The sequence below is a fragment of the Crocodylus siamensis genome, chromosome 12, assembly GCF_052110815.1.
Source record: "Crocodylus siamensis isolate JL-2025a chromosome 12, ASM5211081v1, whole genome shotgun sequence".
NCBI lineage: Eukaryota > Metazoa > Chordata > Crocodylia > Crocodylidae > Crocodylus > Crocodylus siamensis.
Window position 1 is genome coordinate 30,148,446 of NC_143406.1, and position 19,612 is coordinate 30,168,057.

General features: G+C 43.6%; 1 protein-coding gene across 1 annotated transcript in view; it reads left to right on the forward strand.

Moving 5' to 3' along the window:
- NUBP1 (NUBP iron-sulfur cluster assembly factor 1, cytosolic) overlaps positions 1 to 19,612 on the forward strand; it is a 21,951-nt gene continuing 2,339 nt past the window's right edge. The window contains exons 1-8 of the mRNA XM_090023107.1: positions 1 to 81; positions 162 to 266; positions 352 to 485; positions 11,367 to 11,435; positions 13,057 to 13,089; positions 13,815 to 13,905; positions 15,026 to 15,180; positions 18,716 to 18,826. Coding sequence (XP_089879233.1) covers positions 45 to 81; positions 162 to 266; positions 352 to 485; positions 11,367 to 11,435; positions 13,057 to 13,089; positions 13,815 to 13,905; positions 15,026 to 15,180; positions 18,716 to 18,826 — 735 coding nt within the window. The 5' untranslated portion in view covers positions 1 to 44. The remainder of the gene's footprint in view (positions 82 to 161; positions 267 to 351; positions 486 to 11,366; positions 11,436 to 13,056; positions 13,090 to 13,814; positions 13,906 to 15,025; positions 15,181 to 18,715; positions 18,827 to 19,612) is intronic.

Genomic DNA, 19,612 nt, shown 5'->3' on the forward strand with positions numbered 1-19,612 from the left:
TTTGCTCCAGAGACGGAAGCATTGTGGGAACAGCTGGCTGCGCCATGGCTGAGGAGGCGGTAGCAGTGTCGCCACCGCACGGTGAGGGCCGGGACGAAGGGAGAGGGCGGGTCTGGGTCTGTCTTGGTTTCTCTAACGCGACGCGTCTCCGTCCCGTGCAGACTGTCCCGGCACCAGCAGCGCGCAGGCGGGCAAGGCCGCCGCCTGCCAGGGATGCCCCAACCAGCGGCTGTGCGCCTCGGCGGGCCCCGCTGGGCCGGACCCTGGTGAGCGCCGCCCGCGGGCGGGGCGGGGCGGGGCGGGGCGTGGGGTTGTGGGGGACGCGCCGCGCTCAGCCCCGTGTCGTTCTAGCACTCGAGGAGATACAGGAGAAGATGAAGGGGGTGAAGCATAAGATCCTGGTGCTGTCGGGGAAGGGCGGCGTCGGCAAGAGCACATTCAGCGCCCAGCTGGCCCACGGCCTGGCGGCCAATGACACCAAGCAGGTGGGTGCGGCAGGTGGCCCTCGTGCTGGGTGGCATGGGCGGTGCACCTGGCATCTTGCCATGCGGGTGGGATGGAGGTCCAGTATCTTGGGTGCCTCATTACAAGCTTCTCTGTGATGTCTGGCACGAGGTGGTGGGAGCCTGAGGACCTGGCGGCCAGACACCCTCTTGAGACTCCTTTCCAGATTTATAAAGTGCTTTGGTCCACTTAAAAGTCCCCAGGTGAAATGTGTCCATGGTGCTGTGCAGCGTACCTGAAACTTGGGCAACTTTGATCATTTTTCCAGGATAACCAGGCATAGGGAAAACACTGAATACACCCCACTTGCTGATGTGTCATTGAGTGACCAACACACATGTGCAGGTGCAGAACCTATACAAGTACCTGTGTGCCCAGGTGCAGTATTCAAGTGCTGTGAAAGAGGGAACATTAAATTTGGCCTGCATTCACTATGGGGATGAAACAACCATGCGAATTAGCCCCGTTGCATCCCAGCTGAGCCAAGAAAGGTTGTGTTTTTTTTCTTTTTATTTATGCATCTGACATGAAACATGCCAAGGACTTGTGAATGGAGCAGTACTGGAGCACAGCAAGAAGAATACTTTTCATCAGTAATATTACACCTCTGAGGGGGAGGGTGCTCTAGAACAAATGGTTGCTCCTCTCACGTGTGTAGTAACTGGGACTGTCAGTGTGACTGACTGTGATCCAGGGGTCCCAATGAGGGTACTTGGGAGGAGGCATCTAGTGAGGTTTTCTAGGGGTCTGTCCTGGGTGTAGCATAGCTTAAATCTTCATTAATGATGTGGACAATGGAATTGAGTGCATGCTTAGCAAATGCATGCACACTAAATTGGGTGAAGCTGTAGACACCCTGGTGAGCAGAGTTAGGTCTGGATATACCAAAAAAATGGTCTGCATCAATCAGGTGAAATTCAAAAGGACAGGTGCAAAGTCCTGACCTTTGGACAGAAAAGCTGTATGCACAGATACAGACTGGGGAATGACTGGCTAGGCTGCAGTGCTGCAGGGAAGGACCTGGAGGTTACAGTAGTCCATTAACTCGGTATCAGGCAATAATCTGCCCTTGCTGTAACAAAAAGTCAACAGCATGATGGGTTGTATTAACAGGAGTGTCAGTTGCAAATTCAGGGAAGTGATTCTTCTGCTGTGTGCAGCAGTGATGTGGCCTTCTTTGGAGTACTGTGTCCAGTTTTGGGCACCATAGTTCAGGAAGGATGTATACAAATTAGAAAGAGTCCAGTGGAGAGTGACAAAGATGATTAGAGGCCTGGGCTTCATGACTTCTGAGGAAAGGCTGAAATAAATAGCATTATTTAGTTTGGAGAAGAAGAGTGTTATTAGATTCTTCCCCCCGCATCGAGTACCTGAACAGCGATTCTTGGGGTGGGGTGGAGATGGGCTTTTTCTGTGGTTATAGGGGACAGAACCAGGAGCAATAAGTGTCAAGCTGCAACTGAGGAAAATTAGGTTAGATATTAAGAAGCAATTTCTGACTGTGAGGGTGGACAAGCATTGAAACAATAGGCTATCCAGAGAAGCTCTGGAATTTCCATTCCTGGAAATTTTCATGAGTGGGTTGGACAGATACTTGGCTGGGATGGCTTAGTGATTAATCTTTCATTCTCTAACTTGCTTATATTGAACTTCTTTCTATGTATATAGTATATAGACGTGCACCAATACATTGGTCCCATATTGGATCAGCACTGATTATAATGACAGTATTGGCTGTTGGCTTTTTTTGGCTAATGTCGCCAATTAAATGCCCAGTGCATGCACACAGGCAACCAGGATCACAGCGCAGCAGCATGGAGAGCAGCTGGGTCCAGTTGGTAAGTCTTTTTTTGGGGAGGGAGGTGGAAATCATTCCCTCCATCACTGCAGGAGCCTTGGAGCTGGGCCAGGGGCAGGTGCTGAACTGCTGGGACATAGCCCCCTACCAGCACTGCCACCTTCTGCCTCAAGTGCAGCCTGGCCCAGCCACCCACTAGAAAGAGCCAGTACTGCTCTAGCCCCATCACCCTGCGTGCAGGTCCGTGGGCCTCCCAGGTCTGCCTCCCACCCCTGCTCCCCCCAGACAGGCCACTCACAGCTCCATCCCACACTCTGCCCCAGTTGTGCAGTACCTGTCCTAGCCCCACTCCCTCCCTCACCGCAGGGGCCTCAATCTGTCCCTCCCTTTCCCCTTCCCCCACAATACACCTACTAGCTGGATGCTGCTCTCCAAGCTGCCTGGCTGTATATCAGCAGTCAGATCAGTATTGGCTGATACTCGTTTTAAAAAATCCACCATCTGTATTGGCCCAAAAAATCTCTATTGGTGCACCCCTAGTGAAACTTCTAATCAACCCTGTGAAGAGTGATACTCAGTTCTGTGACTTACTTTTTAGTTGTGTTTCCATTTGTATTAGGATGTTTCTGGTTAAATGTTCTAGGCATGGGGCTTTGCTTGTCTGTAACCATGCAAGTCATTCCAAAAACTAATGTAAAGCCAATATACTTTGTGTAAATTTCCCCAGAAGTAGCCAGTGAGCTAGCTTTGTAACTTCTTTCCATTATAGGATACTCTTTGCAGTACTATCCTAGTCCAAAAGAATATTTGGTTGAATATATTTAAAACAGTAGATATTAAGTTTATGGTTTTCAATCCTACACTGAAAAACTACACTCTAAAACAAACAGTTGCACCTTTTAAGCGTGCTGGGACCTTCAGAACATTAATGTGATGTTTCAGTGAAGATTTTCTATCTTCACGTTGTTCTGTTTGCTTGGAAAGTCACTTATCTGATTTTTTTTTTTTTTTCTTTTCTGATTGGTATACCAATGACAGAGGCTACTGTAACTGAAAGAAGCATTTTTTTCTCTCCTTCCTGTGTTTAGTAATATGTTTTTATATCACTGGTTTCCTTTGTGGTTTTTTACGCTGAAAACAAATGGGGCGATCTGATGGCCACTTTTAGTTTATCAAGGGTGACCACCAGTATCTGGGGGAATGTTTGTTCACCAGAGCACCCCAAGGGATGACGAGGTCGAACGATCATAAACTACTACAAGACCGTTTCAGGCTGGACATAAGGAAGAATTTCTTTCCTGTCCGAGCCCCCAAGGTCTGGAACAGCCTGCCATCAGAGGTGGTTCAAGCACCTACATTGAACACCTTCAAGAGCAAATTGGATGCTTATGTTGCTGGGATCCTATGACCCCAGCTGACTTCCTGCCCTTTGGGTGAGGGCTGGACTCGATCTTCTGAGGTCCCTTCCAGCCCTAATGTCTATGAAATGTATCCTCTTGCTGTGTATCAGCAGTCACAGATACGTGCAGGCTCATGCATTTCAGTGTGGTTGTCCACCTTTTTCCCTACACCTTTTATATTTAGAACAGTAGGCCAAAAAATTGCCTTGCTGTATGAAAAGAGCATTTGTAAAAGAAAAAAAGATGCAAGCAGTTACACTTCAAAGGTTGTTGACTTCCACCTTGTTCTCATCAGCCGGGATATATTTTTACTTTATCACTCAGCTTTTTGTCATGTTATGTCAGTAAGAGTACTCCATGGCAGTGAGTCAGCCCACCTATCTCACTCAGTGTGAGAGAAACCTGGCACTGTGTGGTGTGCCCTCTGTATTAATGCCAGGTTTCAACCTGGTTACACTCAAGGTACCACTTGTTAGACTCGAATGCCAGTCTGCATTAGCCTCAGAAAATGCCGGCTCTTACCTTTTTAGTGGCTTTTTGTCTACAGAAAAATAATAAAGCAGTTCTGTTGCAAAGATCTCAGAAATGCCATACGAGAATGCTTTTAACACTATAGATTCCTATTTGAAATTTCAGGGTTTATTTTGTGACTCATCTATAGGTTTTGTAAGAAATGCAGTTCTCTTACTAGGGAGGAATTGAACACCTTTGTTTTGAAAGAAGTTATAAAAGATATCTCCCCTTTTTAATTTTGAACTTTCAAGGAACAAAATATTGTAGAAATACTTTATTGCATGAAAGATTCCTGTATTGCATGGTGTCGTATAAAATGATTTGCTGGTTGTTCAATAATATTTTATGTAAATAAGAAGGTGTTTCCATTCCTCCTTAAGTTGGAATAATTTAAACTGTAGGAACAAGGGGACGCTGAAAGCAAGCACCCCTGAGACCTTCAGTAGAGAGAGGGCTGCTTCCCAGTGAGTCCCTTGCATTGAATGATTATGTTTGCATGCACAGTTTTATTACCACACAGCCAATACTTAAGTGGTTGGTTGGAAAAGAAATAAAAAAAATTGCAAACAGTCTGTTAGCTAACTTAATCTGTTCTATCTTTGGTGTCCCCCTGTGCTGCATAGAGATGCACCCAGATGTATTACCCAGAGAGCTGAGGATTGTGGCAAGGCAGAAAGTTGGTTGTTCCTCTGAAGGTTTTTTGCAGAAAAACATGCAAGCCAGTACTACCTTCTACAGGCTTGGATGCTGTGGGAAGCAGTAGACCCGCAGCCCAAGCACACGTGCTGTATACGCCTGTCATAGTTCTGTGCATGAGAGAATATAGAAGTGGCTTTACTCCCATGTCTGCACACCACAGAAATGTGACATTTTGCTAAAATAGGTTTTGGGGTGGGGGGGTTAAAGGAAAAACCGAACAAACCTACAGTCTGTCACAGGGAGAGATGATTGTAATGCTGTTATTTACTCAAATCTAAGATAACTTTGACTTTTAAAATAACACCCCCTCCCCAATAATTATTTGTTGTAATTTTCCATGCACATAATCAAATTATTGGTTGGTCATTTTACTTTATCCCCCCTACCACTGTGGTGGGAAAAGCAGGAGTGGGGAGGCAAGCAATTAGTTCCCCCTGCCTGCCCCTGCCACCCTATTGGTTCACTTCATTTCTCCTTAATGGTGATGTCACATAACTCAAGAATGGCGAGTGCCCCTGGTGGCTGGGGGGCACGGCTGCACTGGCGGCGGCAGGAGCCCGGTGGCAGTAAGTGCGGAGCTCCCACAGATGCTGCCAGCACTGTTGGGTGGTGGGGGAAAGCACCGGCCAGGGGTTGGTGACCACCCACAGGCAGTGTTGATGGTGGCCAGGGGCAATTGTGGACCACCTGTAGGCACTGCCGACTGTCAGTGGCGCCTTCTTGCAGAGGGGGCACTGCCATGCTCATGGGGTGCACATGCACCTGCGTGCACCCCCTGTGCATTACCCCTGACATGACTCATACCTATATAGAAAGAATCTAAACCAGACATTTGTAGACAGATGCATCTGTTGGCACTACTAGCATATTAAGGATAAAAAGAAACTAGTAGTAAGTTACTTTACTTTGGTACTAGTTTTGAGTCTGCTGCAGAATATGCAACTCATTTAAGTGAAACACTTTGCCATTTTGTTTCTTACGGTTAGTTGCATGTTGGGGTTTTTAAAGCGTTTGAAATCTATGACTTCAGAGAGTTGGTGCAACTCACACCATTCAGTGCATAGGTTAGTTCATCTGTACTTTTCCTGTGTAAACATCTTTTCTGTCTGTAACATTGCCTTTTTGTTTTCTAATTTCCCTGTCTTCCCTCCCTCCCCTCCTACACTCAGAAGTATATGAGAGTTTATTAGGCAGGCAAGGTTCTTTAGGTAGATGTGGTATCTTTTATTAGACCAAATAAATATTTGGAAAAGGGTCTCATAAAAGATATCACACCTACCCAAAGAACCTTGTCTGCCTGTGTACTTAAACCAACACAGCTACAACCAAAAACCTCAAGAGTTGAGTAGGTCTTCACTTTAAAGTTTAACAGTGTGTTTTTGTTTTTATAACATTCCAGTGCTTTCACTGTCAGCAGGTGACAGTGAAAATTAAATATAAAATTGTCTCCCCCAGCATTGTTCCTGAAAGATGTATGTGAACTTAAATGTGACAGCATTACTTCATGCTATTCTAGAATCAGTCACTAGAGGGAGCACATGTTAAGTCAAAATCCCTGGACATTACTATTAAAAGAGATCATCAGGAAATGAATGAAAATATTTCATGACATTTTTAGCTTTAATAAGAGATTAGAAGATGGAGATGTTCATGTGGAACTTTATTTATGAATTTTATTTTATTTATATGCTGCTCATCCCAGAAAAGCTCAGGGCTGTAAAATGAAGAAGAAACTGTTGTCCAGGTCTACTGTATATTTCAATTAATATGTTGTCCAGTAACCCCTTCAAAGGTAAGTGGAGCAGCATATTGATTGAGCAGTGTAGCTTTTGTAGGCAAACACATTTGAAATAAAAGGGCCAGATTTTCAAATGCTATCAGGCATCTGATGGGCTTTTCTAAACCATATAGTGCCTAATTAATGGGAATTGGACACTGTTGAAAATCTGCTAGGCATCTCTTTATCTAATTTCCTAAATGTCATTGATGTTTCTGCGAGAACTAGTCCAAAGGCAACTTTCACCATAATTGGCTTACTCTTACTTAAAATATAATGTGTCATACGATGGCATTGGAGTATTGTTGAGTATATGTTTATGTATTTTGTTGTACATATAGAGCATTTGTTGGGAGCCATTCAGTTTAACAGCTTGGCCTGTTCTGGAAATTGTAATTTCCAGTGCTTCATTAAAAGAAACAGATGTGACATTTGGACCAAAAGCCCCTGAGAAATTGTGGAAACAAATTCTGTGCCCAAATGTCAGTTAACGTCCCTTCAAATAAAGGGATTTGGAAAATCAGTGGAGATGCAGTTACAAAGTCTTTCTGCTTGATTTGTGAGGAGGAAGTGGAGTGTCTCTCAGTAAGCTCTGGCAAGAGATTATAAGCAGTGACAGCCATTGTCAGTACCAGAGTATTGTATGACCAGACAATGCCATACAGTAGACTTTTTCAAAGACTGATACTGCAGAATGGTATGATCCTGTAAAACTGTGCAAAATGATGAAGCCTTAAGAATATCTTTTTTAATTGACATTTTTCATAGCTTTGCAAAGGAAAGAAGTGCCTTTAACTTCATTTTACAGATGACACCTTGCTATGGGTTGAATTTTTTTAAAAATAAGGAGTAAGGGTACACGGATACAAGTTTTTTTGGGCCTATACCGATGGCCAGTTTATTAACGAGTTAATTAACAGTGATGAAATGCTTGACTTGTCTAATGTGAGGTTGCACTTTTTCTGAAATGCAGAAGTTGTAGGACTATGCAGAATCACTCTCCTTGACTTTTTGCCCATGTAAATCATATTCATAGGATCTTAAGGTAGGTCTGGAAGGGACCTCACAAGGTCATCTAGTTCAGCCCCTTGCTAGGCAGGATCATCCTTAACTAAACCATCCCAGCCAAGTGGCTATCCAATCTGCTCTTGAAAATTTCCAGGAATGGAGTTTCCACAGTTTCTCTAGGTAGCCTATTCCATGAGAGAATTCTTTATGATCTCCAACCCAAACTTTCTCTATGGTCCCAAACAGAAGTCCATCTTTATCCTCTCTGTAATTATCCTTTAGGTATTTGAAAAAGTGTTGTCAGATCTCCACTCAGTCTTCTCTTCCCCAAACTAAATAACCCTAGTTCTTTCAGTATTTCCTCATAAGCAGGGATCCTGGTTTTCCCTGATGAAAAATACCAAATTCTCTGCTAAAGCTCCCAAAATCCTTATTTAAAATCAGCCCCCCAGCCCCCCACTGGCTCTGCTGATGCCCCTGCTCCCCCAACCTTGCCAAAGGGGGTCTCCAGCTACCAGGGCTACAGACCTCGGTCTGCAACACCCTGCCCCAGCTCCCTGTGCATGGACCTACAGTGAGGGAAGCGGTTTCCTCCTGCTGTGGGCTTACGCAGGCCAGCTCCCAGCTGCTGCACACACTCCCAGGGGGCAGGGAGGACCCGTGCCTCTGAGATCTGTACCTGGGGCAGGCACAGGCTCCAGGCTCAGGTGCCACTGCAGCCCCAGGTGAGGAGGTGTGTCACCAGGGCAGCAGTTGGGGGGCAGGGGGAGCAGCAGCAAGGAGATCCCCGTGTGGTTCTGCTGCCGCCTGCTGTGCCAGGTCATGCCCACTGGGCTCCAGATGTCCTGGGGGAAGGAAGCAGGGTGGCGGGGAACAGCAAATAGCAACTTCTCCATGTCCTTCCACTGTTCCGTGCTGCCCTGCTTCCCTCCCCCTGAGTTTCCAGAGCCCGGTGGGCACAACCTAGTGTAGCAGGCAACAGCAGAGCTGTGCAGGGATCTCCTTGCAGCTGCTTGCCACACACACCCCCCGCCCCACATTGCCTCAGCAATGTTCATCTGTTCATGGGCCTACAGTGAGGGAAGCGGCATGAGGCTGTGCTCCTCAAAGCAGCAGGAGGTGCGTCACAAGGGGTGGGGGCTGAAAAGCGAGCAGCAGTGATGAGATCCCTGCATGACCCTGCTATCTCCAGACATGCTGGGTCTTGCCTGCCAGGCTCCGGAGGCCCTCGGGGAGGGAAGCAGGGCGGGAGCCTGAGCCTGCCACGGGTGCAGATCTGGGGGACATGGGTCTCCACTGCTCCCTGGGATTGCGGGAGGCAGCCGAGGGCCAGCATTCCCCTCCCCTGTCCCTGTCCCTCAGACCAGCCACCCACGGCCCCATCCTGCTCCCCGCTGAGGTCCTGCAGCCGCGTATTGAGGCCCCAGGCCTCAAGCCCCAAGCCTCACCTCTAGCAGCAGGCTCAGCACCCCCCCTTCCCAACTGGAGCTGCTCTGCAGGCTGCCTGGGATATCCATGCACTTGGCACCCTCTGTCTCTGCCTTCTTCCTGCTCCCTCCCAGCTCCCTGCAGGCTGGATCTCTGCCAGCCTGCAGGGAGCTCATTGCAAAATGGCAAATCCTCAGATTTCTCTTGTAAAAGGTAAAAGCCACAGTTTACTCCATTTTCCCATGGGAAATGGAAAACCTGGATCCCTGCTCATAAGTCATGGTTCCCAGGCTTCTAATTATTTTTGTTGCTCTTTGGATTCTTTCCAATCTATCCACGTCCTTTTTGAATTGTGGGGCCCAAAACTAGATGCAGTGCTGGAAGTGAGACCTCACCAGTGCTGATCAAGTCTGAGATTCATTCACTATTGGGAGGGGTCATTACAGTTAAATATAAAATGTGTGAAACAGCATTTTAGTAACTTCTAAGTAAAGAGTTCAACCCTGGGAAACCATAACCAAGGGGCTTAAACCATAGATTTTTATACTTTCGAACAAATCAACCATTTACGTTACTAGCTTGTATTCAGTTAGCATATGCATCTACTTATTTAATGAAAACTGGTGGCTGTTTATACAGCGGGTTTTTATATAAAAACGTTGCAAAACAGGCATGTGAGATTTCTTATTAAATACTAGCCAATTGCCTGTCGAGAATGATTGGGGAGGGAGAGGAGGAACAGAGGTCTGCTTCTGGCCCGCCCCCCCGGCCCGCATTTCAGGTCTGGCTCTGCTCTCCTGTCCCGTTTTCCCCCCCATCCTTGTGCTCCAGGTGCACCTGGCCCCTGTCCACCAGCCTCCCCTCTCTTCCCCTCCCTTTGCCACTGCCCGCCCTCCCAGCTGTTGGCAGGGCCTGGCAGCAGGGTGTCATCACCATGCCTCCCCTCGCACTTCCTGCTGGCTTCTGTCGGAGCCCAGCAGTGGCAGGGTGCTCCCTGCCATCATGGTGGGCGGGGACAGAGTCCTGTATCCAGCCCCGCCCTGGCCCCACTTCTTGTCCAGTCGGGAGAGTGGGTGAACAGGTCTGCTCCCCCCACTCTTGCCACTTAGAGGCAGGGCCCGATTTTCACCCCTCCCCCTTTAGAGCTGTTGTCAGGGCACGGCAGTGGTGGTGGAAGCGGGGTGCCTCTATCATGCCATGCCCCCCACCGGCTTTTGTCGGGATCCAGTGGCTCCTCATCCCTCCATGTCTGGCCCCACCCTTACTTTGCATCCGCTTCTTCCCCCACCCCTGCTCCATTGCTGCCACCAGCTGGGGGGCATGGGGCAGGCCATTACAGCTGCATCCGTCTCCCGACTGTCCCCACCGTAATGGTGGCACTCCACTGCGCTGTCTCCTGTCCAAATGCTCTTGGAGCTCTCTGGTTGTTTCAGTCAGGCAATCGGAGTGCAAATGAAGTGTTACGGATAGACTAAGGCTTTATAATATTAGAATGTTGTAATGCAGTATTATGGTGTCATACCAAAACTTGCTTAGTCCTACAAGCACTGGAATGTGTTTAATTTTAAACATTACAGGTTCATAATTTAGATGGTATTAAGATTGTGCAGCTAAAGTTTTGCCAGGTGTCAGGAAATGAATATGTATTCCAGTAGAGTTGGTGTTAACATACTTAACTAATTTTTGAGGTACAATGACTTTTTTTATTAACTTGTATCTCTCCATTTTTTTCATGACCATCTTTTTCCGAGGCACTTTTGACTTTGTGATACACCCCAATGCACCTGTTTGTGCCCCACACTTGCACATTTTTTATTTCTAGGATGTGCATGGAAAAACAAGCCATTAGAGTAGGAGGCCCTGTAGCCACAGCAAAATTGCCTTAGGCCTGATTTTCAAGCTCATCTCTGTGCCTTAGAGTGATGGGATAATTAAGTCTTTCTGCTTAGATTTTTAGTTGCCTTTTTGTAAAAATTATTAGTTAAGATTCCAGTGGGTGATTGCTGAGCTAATAGGTCACTCTACTAGGAATGGGTCTACTACAACTGGATTTCCAAAAAATTATTATTTTTAACCTCAAGCTAGTACTCCTGTGTCCAAATGGTCCATTTCGTTATTAATCCAAGTTTAAACAGTTTCTAGTTCTAAACTCATTTTAGTGTTTACTTCTCATGGTATAAAACTTTGCAGGCATCTCATATAAACTTTTATTTCCTATTCCTCTCCCCCTTTTTTTCAGGTTGCTTTGCTGGACATAGACATTTGTGGTCCATCAATACCTAAAATGATGGGTTTAGAGGGAGAACAGGTATGACTTTTTTGGTTGTTTTTAAAACCGTCTGTCACAAGCAGCCTTACAAATTATTGATTGGCAGCACCTTTGGCCTGTTAATTTTGTTAAAAAATAACCTGTACACAGAAGCAGTTACACATACAATTTGTGCACTTTGCAGAAAACGTACAAGTGAAAAGTTAAGGCCATACAATATGCCATACAATAGTTGTTTTCAAAGACAGGTACTGCAGAATGGTATAATACTGTAAAACTGCAAGATGATGAAGTCTTAAGAATATCTTTTTTAATCAATACTTTTCATAGCTTTCCAAAGGAAAGAAGTGTCTAACTTCATTTTATAGATGACACCTTGTTGTGGGTTGAATTTTTTTTAAAAAGGAGTAAGGGTGCACTGATACAGAATTTTTTGGGCCAGTACCAACAGCCAATTTATTAACAAGTCATATTGGCTGATACAGATCCAATTGCCAATTTGCAAGCCTGGCAGTTTGGAGAGCAGTGTTAGGCCGATAAGTCTGTTGGGGGGGTAGGAGGATGGGGCAGTGCATATCAAGACCCCCGCAGTAAGCGAGCGAGTGGGGCTGGGGCAGTAGCAGGTGCTACTCAGCTGGGGATGGAGCCCCAAGCACCTCATTTGGGGGGCGCAGGGAGGGAGGGGGGGAGCCCTTGCTGCTGCATGCACCCCCGGTGGAGGCATGGGGGCACATGCCCCCTGGACCTGTGCATGGGACAAGGGCGGGCTACTACTGTGAACTGGGGCTGAGGCTGGTGCCAGGCTCTACCCACCAGGGGGGTTGGGCCAGGGCAGTGGGTGGCGGAAGCACTGGGCGGGGGGGAGGGCTACGGCAACTTTTGGGGTGGCTGTAGCCTACCCTGTAGTACCCCCTCTCAGCATTGTCACTACCCACCGGGAGAGCAGCCCCAGCCCAACTACCTTGCTGGGAAGAGCCCGGTGCTGCCCCTGGCCCCAGTCTGCAGTGGCAGTCTGCCCTTGTCCCATGCAGAGATCCAGGGAACTTGCGCACCCCCATGCCTCCCCAAGGGTATGTGCAGGAGCTGCCCCCCAAACAAGCCACTCTGGGCTCTGTCCTGTGCCCCACCCTGTCCTGGCTGGGCAGCATCTGCCCCAGCCCTTGCCCTACTCCCTTCCTCACTCTGGGGGCCTCTATGCTCTCCCCCCATACTCTCCCAACAGACTTCACCAGATGCTGCCGGGCAGACCACATGCATGCTGCCATTGTGTCCATGCATGTGGCTTTTATCATGGACATTATCAGCCATATCAGACAAAAAAAGCCAATTGCTGATAATGTCAGTTTTCCTTTTTATGGGTGCTAATACAATATGGACCATTGCATCAGTGCACCTCTACTAAGAAGCAACCACGATATCTGAGGGATGTATTGTAAATTGTAAGGCAGCATGCCTGCAGTTTTTACTTCAGTAGAATGTATTGTTTGCTGAAGAGTTCAGGCATTTTGCAATTTCTTAAGCTTGGCCATTTGACTGTCCAACAGCATTGATTGGACAGCTTGTTTCTGAGCACCAAGCTTGAAATATAGCTTGTTTTTGACATAATTTGTGTATATGCTTCTTACAGAATTATTTTTTAACTTTATGTTTCCATTGTCAGGTTCATCAGAGTGGTTTTGGATGGTCTCCTGTGGTAAGTTAGCTGTGTGTGTGTGTGGACTTTGTAAAGCTTTTCATTCTTCTTGTTCATATTGTTTTTTATTTAAAGAATTATTCTTGAGGCTCGAGAGAGAAGAGCAAGTTCTGCTCTTTAAAAGACTACTTTTTTAAATCTTAAATATTAAACCTAGTTCAGTCTTAAATATTTAACCTAATATAAAATATTAAGCTTTACATTTCCTTTTAAGTTCAAATAGCTTGGCTATTCAAAATAAAAGGTAACTTTTCTTTTTTTCAAAAGGAAAAGGTTTCTGCCACTTCAGTTTGGACAAAGAAAATAGAATAGTCAGGTTCATTATTCTTATTTACCTACATGATACTTCACTTTTCTAAATAGAAACTATTGATGATAGCATGGCCTCTATGAGCCAATGAATATCAGCTGGAGGCTAACAACATGCAAACAAACCCCCCATTATTTAATTACCGCCTCCAAGGTGTATCCTGCAAACAGAAACCTCTGTTGAATGAGGAAGGATGTGGTGTCTTACTGACATGCCCCCAAAAAGATTCTGCAGAACATTGTTGTTGTAATTACAGTTGGTTCTGTGAGTTTAGGAAAGGCTCTTTAAGATATAAATGTAGTCAGATTATTGGCTGTTGTATAGAAATCATGTACAACCTTTTACTCATGAGAAAAAAATGAAGTGAACAAGTGCGCATAAAAGTTAACTTAATATTCTGCTTCCTCTCTTTTAGTATGTTGAAGAAAACTTAGGTGTCATGTCAGTGGGATTCTTGCTTAGTAGTCCTGATGACGCTGTTATCTGGAGAGGGCCCAAAAAAAATGGTCTGTACCTTGTGTGTATTTTCAAAGATCGTTTTATCCATGGTGGTAAACTACTGCAGTTTGGATAATGCTTCAGTTTTTTCCTATAAAATTTGGTTTGGATTAGGTGTTACTGATGACCGTAGATGAATGGAAATCAAAGATTCATCATATGATCAAATTAAATATCTTGAATATTTCTGACAATAAAATGTAAATTTTAAGTTTCAGACAGGGTAAGCATTTATATTTGTTGACTGTTGCTAATACAAATCTATATTAGCTTTCAAAATGATTCATAACTTGGATATACACGAGTATCAAACATTTAAACCTAGATTCATTGAAAATCTGAAAAAGAAATAAACTTTTCATCTGACTCAGTTCTTTAAAAGGAAAAATAAGTAGGTAACTCTACCTTAATTGGTTAATAATTCAACATGTAAACACACATCACTATTTACATGTGTAAAATAAAAATAAACTGATACAGAGGGAGCTTTGCAGAAAACCTCTCATTTGTTCTTTGTTGATTAACAGTGTATTTACCACACTCCAGCAGACTCAGTTAATCAAGTCTGCTCTGATGCACTGTAATTACAGCACATCAGAGCAGACTTGCTGCATGTGTATAGGCACCCTCTATGTCTAATACAGTGATTTTAAAAAAAAGTCAAATTATTTTATTTACTTCATGTGCAGCTTTAGAAATAACAGTGGTTTCACAAACAACACAATAGCTACTGTTCCTCTCCTTACCTTGTCTTTGATTGCAACTAGACAATTCTGAGGCTGGACATGAAGAGAATTTAGCTGACATTCATTTGTGGTAGCTCAGCAGGAGCCACCAGGAGTTTAAAAAAGGGGGGGTCACAGAAGCCAATAGATGTTTTGAGTAGTTGGTGCCATTTTTCTTTAGGCTACATTTTCAGAACCAAATAGATCTTGAAATGACCCCTTGAATAATAGATTTAATGGATCAAATTCTGAAACTGTATTCAGCAAAAATGCTCAATAAAGTCAAAGACTTTATATTGGGAATTTCTAATCATGTCTACCTTAAGTTAACAGCAGAACTGTATGCTTACTATTCTGAATGTGAAGTTTTGAATTGTCAAGTTTTTTACTCTAAACATTTTAGGATTGATCAAACAGTTTCTTCGGGATGTGGATTGGGGTGAAGTTGACTACCTGATTGTAGATACACCCCCAGGTACTTCAGATGAACATCTATCTATTATGCAATATCTTGGTGCAACACACATAGATGGGGCAGTTATAATCACCACTCCTCAGGTAAGAGAACTGTAACTTTTTAATAATTACAGATAAATTCCGAGGCGCGTATTATTTAATTCTAGAAAAAATGGTTATAGCAAAGTCTAGTTAAGATGATAGATCTGTCATTGAATGTAGACAATACAGTAGGGTAGAGTGAGCATGTCTATCTGTGAGAGAGGAGGATTTAAATGGTTTTAATGCCATTGGAATTTTCTTTGATCAGTCAGGAATACAGCCAGCGTGATCCCATCTGTCACAAAGTACTGAGTACAAAACCAAAGTTTTGAGATCTAGTATACTGTCAGTTTGCTCTGAACATCAGTATGTTGATTTTAAACAAAAATTAGCTGAATAAATACCATGCTGCTCTGTGTGGCATTTTGAAGTCTTCAGTATCATAAAACTATGGATATATAGGGCTGTCGAGAAAACATTGGAAAGCAAGAAAAGATTTAAGATGCTAGGGAATGTTGACTTTTTAAAGGAAATGGAGATTTTGATATGGCTTCCTTTCTTGTGATTTAAAACAAAAAAAAGTTATTAGGATTGAGGTTAGTGGCAGGAAACTAGGAAAATTAGAGAAATAGAGCTGAAGACTGGCAGGTTTGGGTCTGCTGTTTATTACTAAACTGATAATGGCAATCCAGCACACAGTGGAACCAGCTACTGCAGTAACCACTGCCACGCACTCCCCTTGGAAAAAAAGGCATACACTCCTCAATATCCAACAACAAATAATGATCAAGTTAAGCAAATGGAAAGGAGCTATATTAACCATAAACTGGAAGGGCTATATCTGCAAGGCTAATGCAGCTGTCTGCCACCAGCCGTTTCAATGAACTCAAGGATGGATGTCATATTATTCATCCTTGAACTCAAACAGCACCTCAGCAACTGTTTCCCTATCAATTCCAAGAAAATCTGCATAACTGCCTCCACTAATCCCACTCTAGGAACTTCTTATGTGCTACCTAAGATGTACAAAATACCCTGCATAGGCCCATCCTATTTAAGCATACTACCATCAATGGAGGAGTATCTGCATTCCTAGGAACCATCCTCAAGCTGCTTGTTACTTGAATTTGTCCCCATGATTAGACTTTCTTAATAAAATCCACAACACAAACCACCTCTTTGGCACTAACATCCTTGCCCCTATAGACATCACTGGCCTAGATGCTAACACAGAGGGATCCCACCATGTCTAAAGTATCTACAAGACCACAAATCACTCTTAGATTTTTCAGCTACAACATGCTGTGAAAGTCCCCCATTTTATCTGCACCAAATGTGCCAGTTGTGTTGAGACACCTTTAACAAGACTTTGGAAAAATGTACTACCAAATCCATGCACTGTAGATTAGTGCTGCTCAACCTTCTGGCCAAGAGTTAGATCCCATGCAAGGAATTAGCACACTGGCCCAACCCCATGTACTGGATCCAGCTGCAGAGAGACCCTGCATAACGGCCCCACTGCAGAGTGGTGATGTAACACAGAGCATCTCATCATCCAGCCTGAGGTCTCCCCATGGGGATGGAAATTTGGCGACAGGAACAGTAATTAATGCTTCCACTATCTAATTTTTGAATCTGTAGGAAGCCTTGTAGCCTGCATGACACTGCTTCACAGGCTGGAGGTTAAGCACCCCTGCTGTAGGTGCAGTATAGATGACATCTTTGTTATATGGACTAAATGCCTGGGAATCATGATTGTAGGCTTGATTTCCATGGTCAGTTTAACCCTTACCACCCTAACGTCAGCTTTTGTATATAAGCCATAATCAACCTAAAGAATGGCACTACGAAAACCATATGCAAAAAACCCAAAACCAAGCCACCAGCCTCCACAAAATCAGTAACCACCCCAAACTCAAGAAGAAACTTAATATCTGTAGCTACATCTTCAGATATCACTGCATCTGTTCTGATAAGAATGGTGAGGTAGGTTTCACGAACAATCTAAAAACAACTTTTATCTAGCAAAGACACTCCAAAAAATACTTCATCTTTGAACAAGCTATTCAAAATACCTTGCACAAATCTAGCAAAATATAAAATTGTTAACCTCCACTTGGTTATCGCATACCATTCCACATTGGAGCTTATAAAAATATAATTAACAGTTAAGTCATACTTGAAGAGGGTGACACTTTGAAAGAAATTTTCTCAGGTGCCCTTTTCCTGCTAGCTCTCCTGCCTTCTGAACAAACACCCCAACCTCATCAAAATCATTGTTAAAAGCCAAACCTCCACTGGCCAACACCCCGTGAAACAAGAACTTATCTAAACAAATGCAGAACCTGCTGACAGATCTCTACTGCCAGCACTATCCATGCTTCCCACAACAAAAATATTAGAATCTAAGGGATCCTATGTCTGCCTATCACAGAATGTGATGTACCTCATCCAGTGGTCCAGATAACCTGATAGAAACTATGTGGGTGAAACTAAATCATCACTACACTCTAGACTGAGTTCACAGAAAAACAGTAAAAGATGGAAAATGTCGTCACCAGTGTGAGGTACATTTTTCACAGAACAACCACTCTGTTTCTGACCTCCAAGTCATTGTCCTCAAGGAACCTACACACTACCTTCAGAAGACAGGCCTGAGAATAAAAATTCCTAACTTTATTAGAAACTATAGCCTTAAGAAAATACAGTCTATGTTCATTACACCTTACCTGCTCCTACTAATCTCTCTTTGCTTCATCGGTGATAATGGCCATTTTTCAAGTAGTTTTATTGCTTAACAGTTAGGTTTAACCATAGCATCTGTTCTTCACTTGGTCTGTAACTGGTTCAGATGACCATTGAAGCAAACCAAAGTTAGCTGCCCACCTTGCGTTTTAAGTGGGCAAATTAATTCATATATGGGAGAGCTGTTAGTAAAAGATATCTCATCTCATAAATACTTCTTGCTTATTCTCTGGATACCCAGTATGGATATTAAAGGAACAGAGAGAGAGGTGGCAAGACACAAATGGAGTATTATGAAGGAAGTGTATGTAAAGAATGCAAGGTTATGTGATTGAAAAAAGTCAGTGGGAGATGATCTCCATTACTTGTGTGAGAACATTTTGAGTTGCTGTAATGTATTTCATTTTAATTTGGAAATAACAGTAAACTGCTTCCCCTTTGTCTTCTCAGCATTCTCACCTGATGTCTTTCTCTATAACAACAAGAGGAAAATATTTGCATAAGTTCTATTTTAAAGAACTAAAGCTATTAAATGAATGTAGGTGATAAAACATTGATATGGCTGAACTGGCTTCATTGTTTCAGTCAGATTTAAACTTGTCAGAAGAAAACTGAAGGAACAGAAATAGTTTGCTTTATCTTTAGTTCACATCAAGTCACAAAATCTTTTTTTCTAGTGTAATGGACAGTAGTTCATATTTTCAGAATTTGAATTGAAGCTATTCCATAAGAACTCTTCTTTGAACAGAGGCTTGAATTCTTCTTTGCTAGGAGGTTTAGTTTTGCAGGACAACTGCATAGGTGAATGATACCACTATCAAAATAACAATTAATCCTGAATTATTGACAGGAAGTATCCCTGCAGGATGTTCGGAAAGAAATCAACTTCTGTCATAAGGTTAAACTGCCAATCATCGGTGTTGTTGAAAATATGAGTGGCTTTATATGCCCAAAATGTAAGGTAATAGTAAACCTACTACCTCTATTCACTCAAATATGTCTGGGTATATGTATTTGGGGTATGTAGTTAGTGATTGTGGGAGTGAAGGGGATTTTTTTTGGCCACGTCAGAATCGTCTGTTCGTCTGATAGCTGTTCATTAAGAGAATCATGTGGGAAGTAGTTAAAAAAATTAAAAAATCGTTTTGCTTGCTGCTGTTTCCACCAAGAACACATACACGTACATATATCCTTCAGAATTTCCTAAGGCCAGGGTTCCTAGATCTGTGTTTCTTCAGTAACAACACTGTGGAGATAGCAATTTCATCTTAAAGGCTTCAGCTGCTTTAAGGCAATTTAAAAGTTATGCGTGGCATCCATCTTTGAATAACAAGCTTGCTTTGAGATCTGTGTTTCTTATTAACTCCTTTTCTTAAATACCTGTCATTCAAAGGGCTCATTATCTGGCATTTCTTAATATCTCTTGTGAATGCAGCTTCTGGGGTGTGAGAGACTTCTTCTGAAGTGCTGTGTGATCAAAAACTTGCCACTTCTCCCTTGCCTATTTTGCTTCTAAAAGTTTGTTCAAAATTTATAAATGTTTTCTTATTCCTGGCAGTTTCTCCGGGATAGAGTTCCTGATAAATCTTTTAAATGAGTAAGCTTAAAATACATTGTTTGTTTTTGCAAATAATTCTGCAATTTTTAGAATGGGCTTTAAGTGTTTTTTAAAACCACTCCCAGGCTGATGGCATGTACTCATTATAACAAACAAAGATTATGAGAATTAGGAGAGAAAAACAAAATT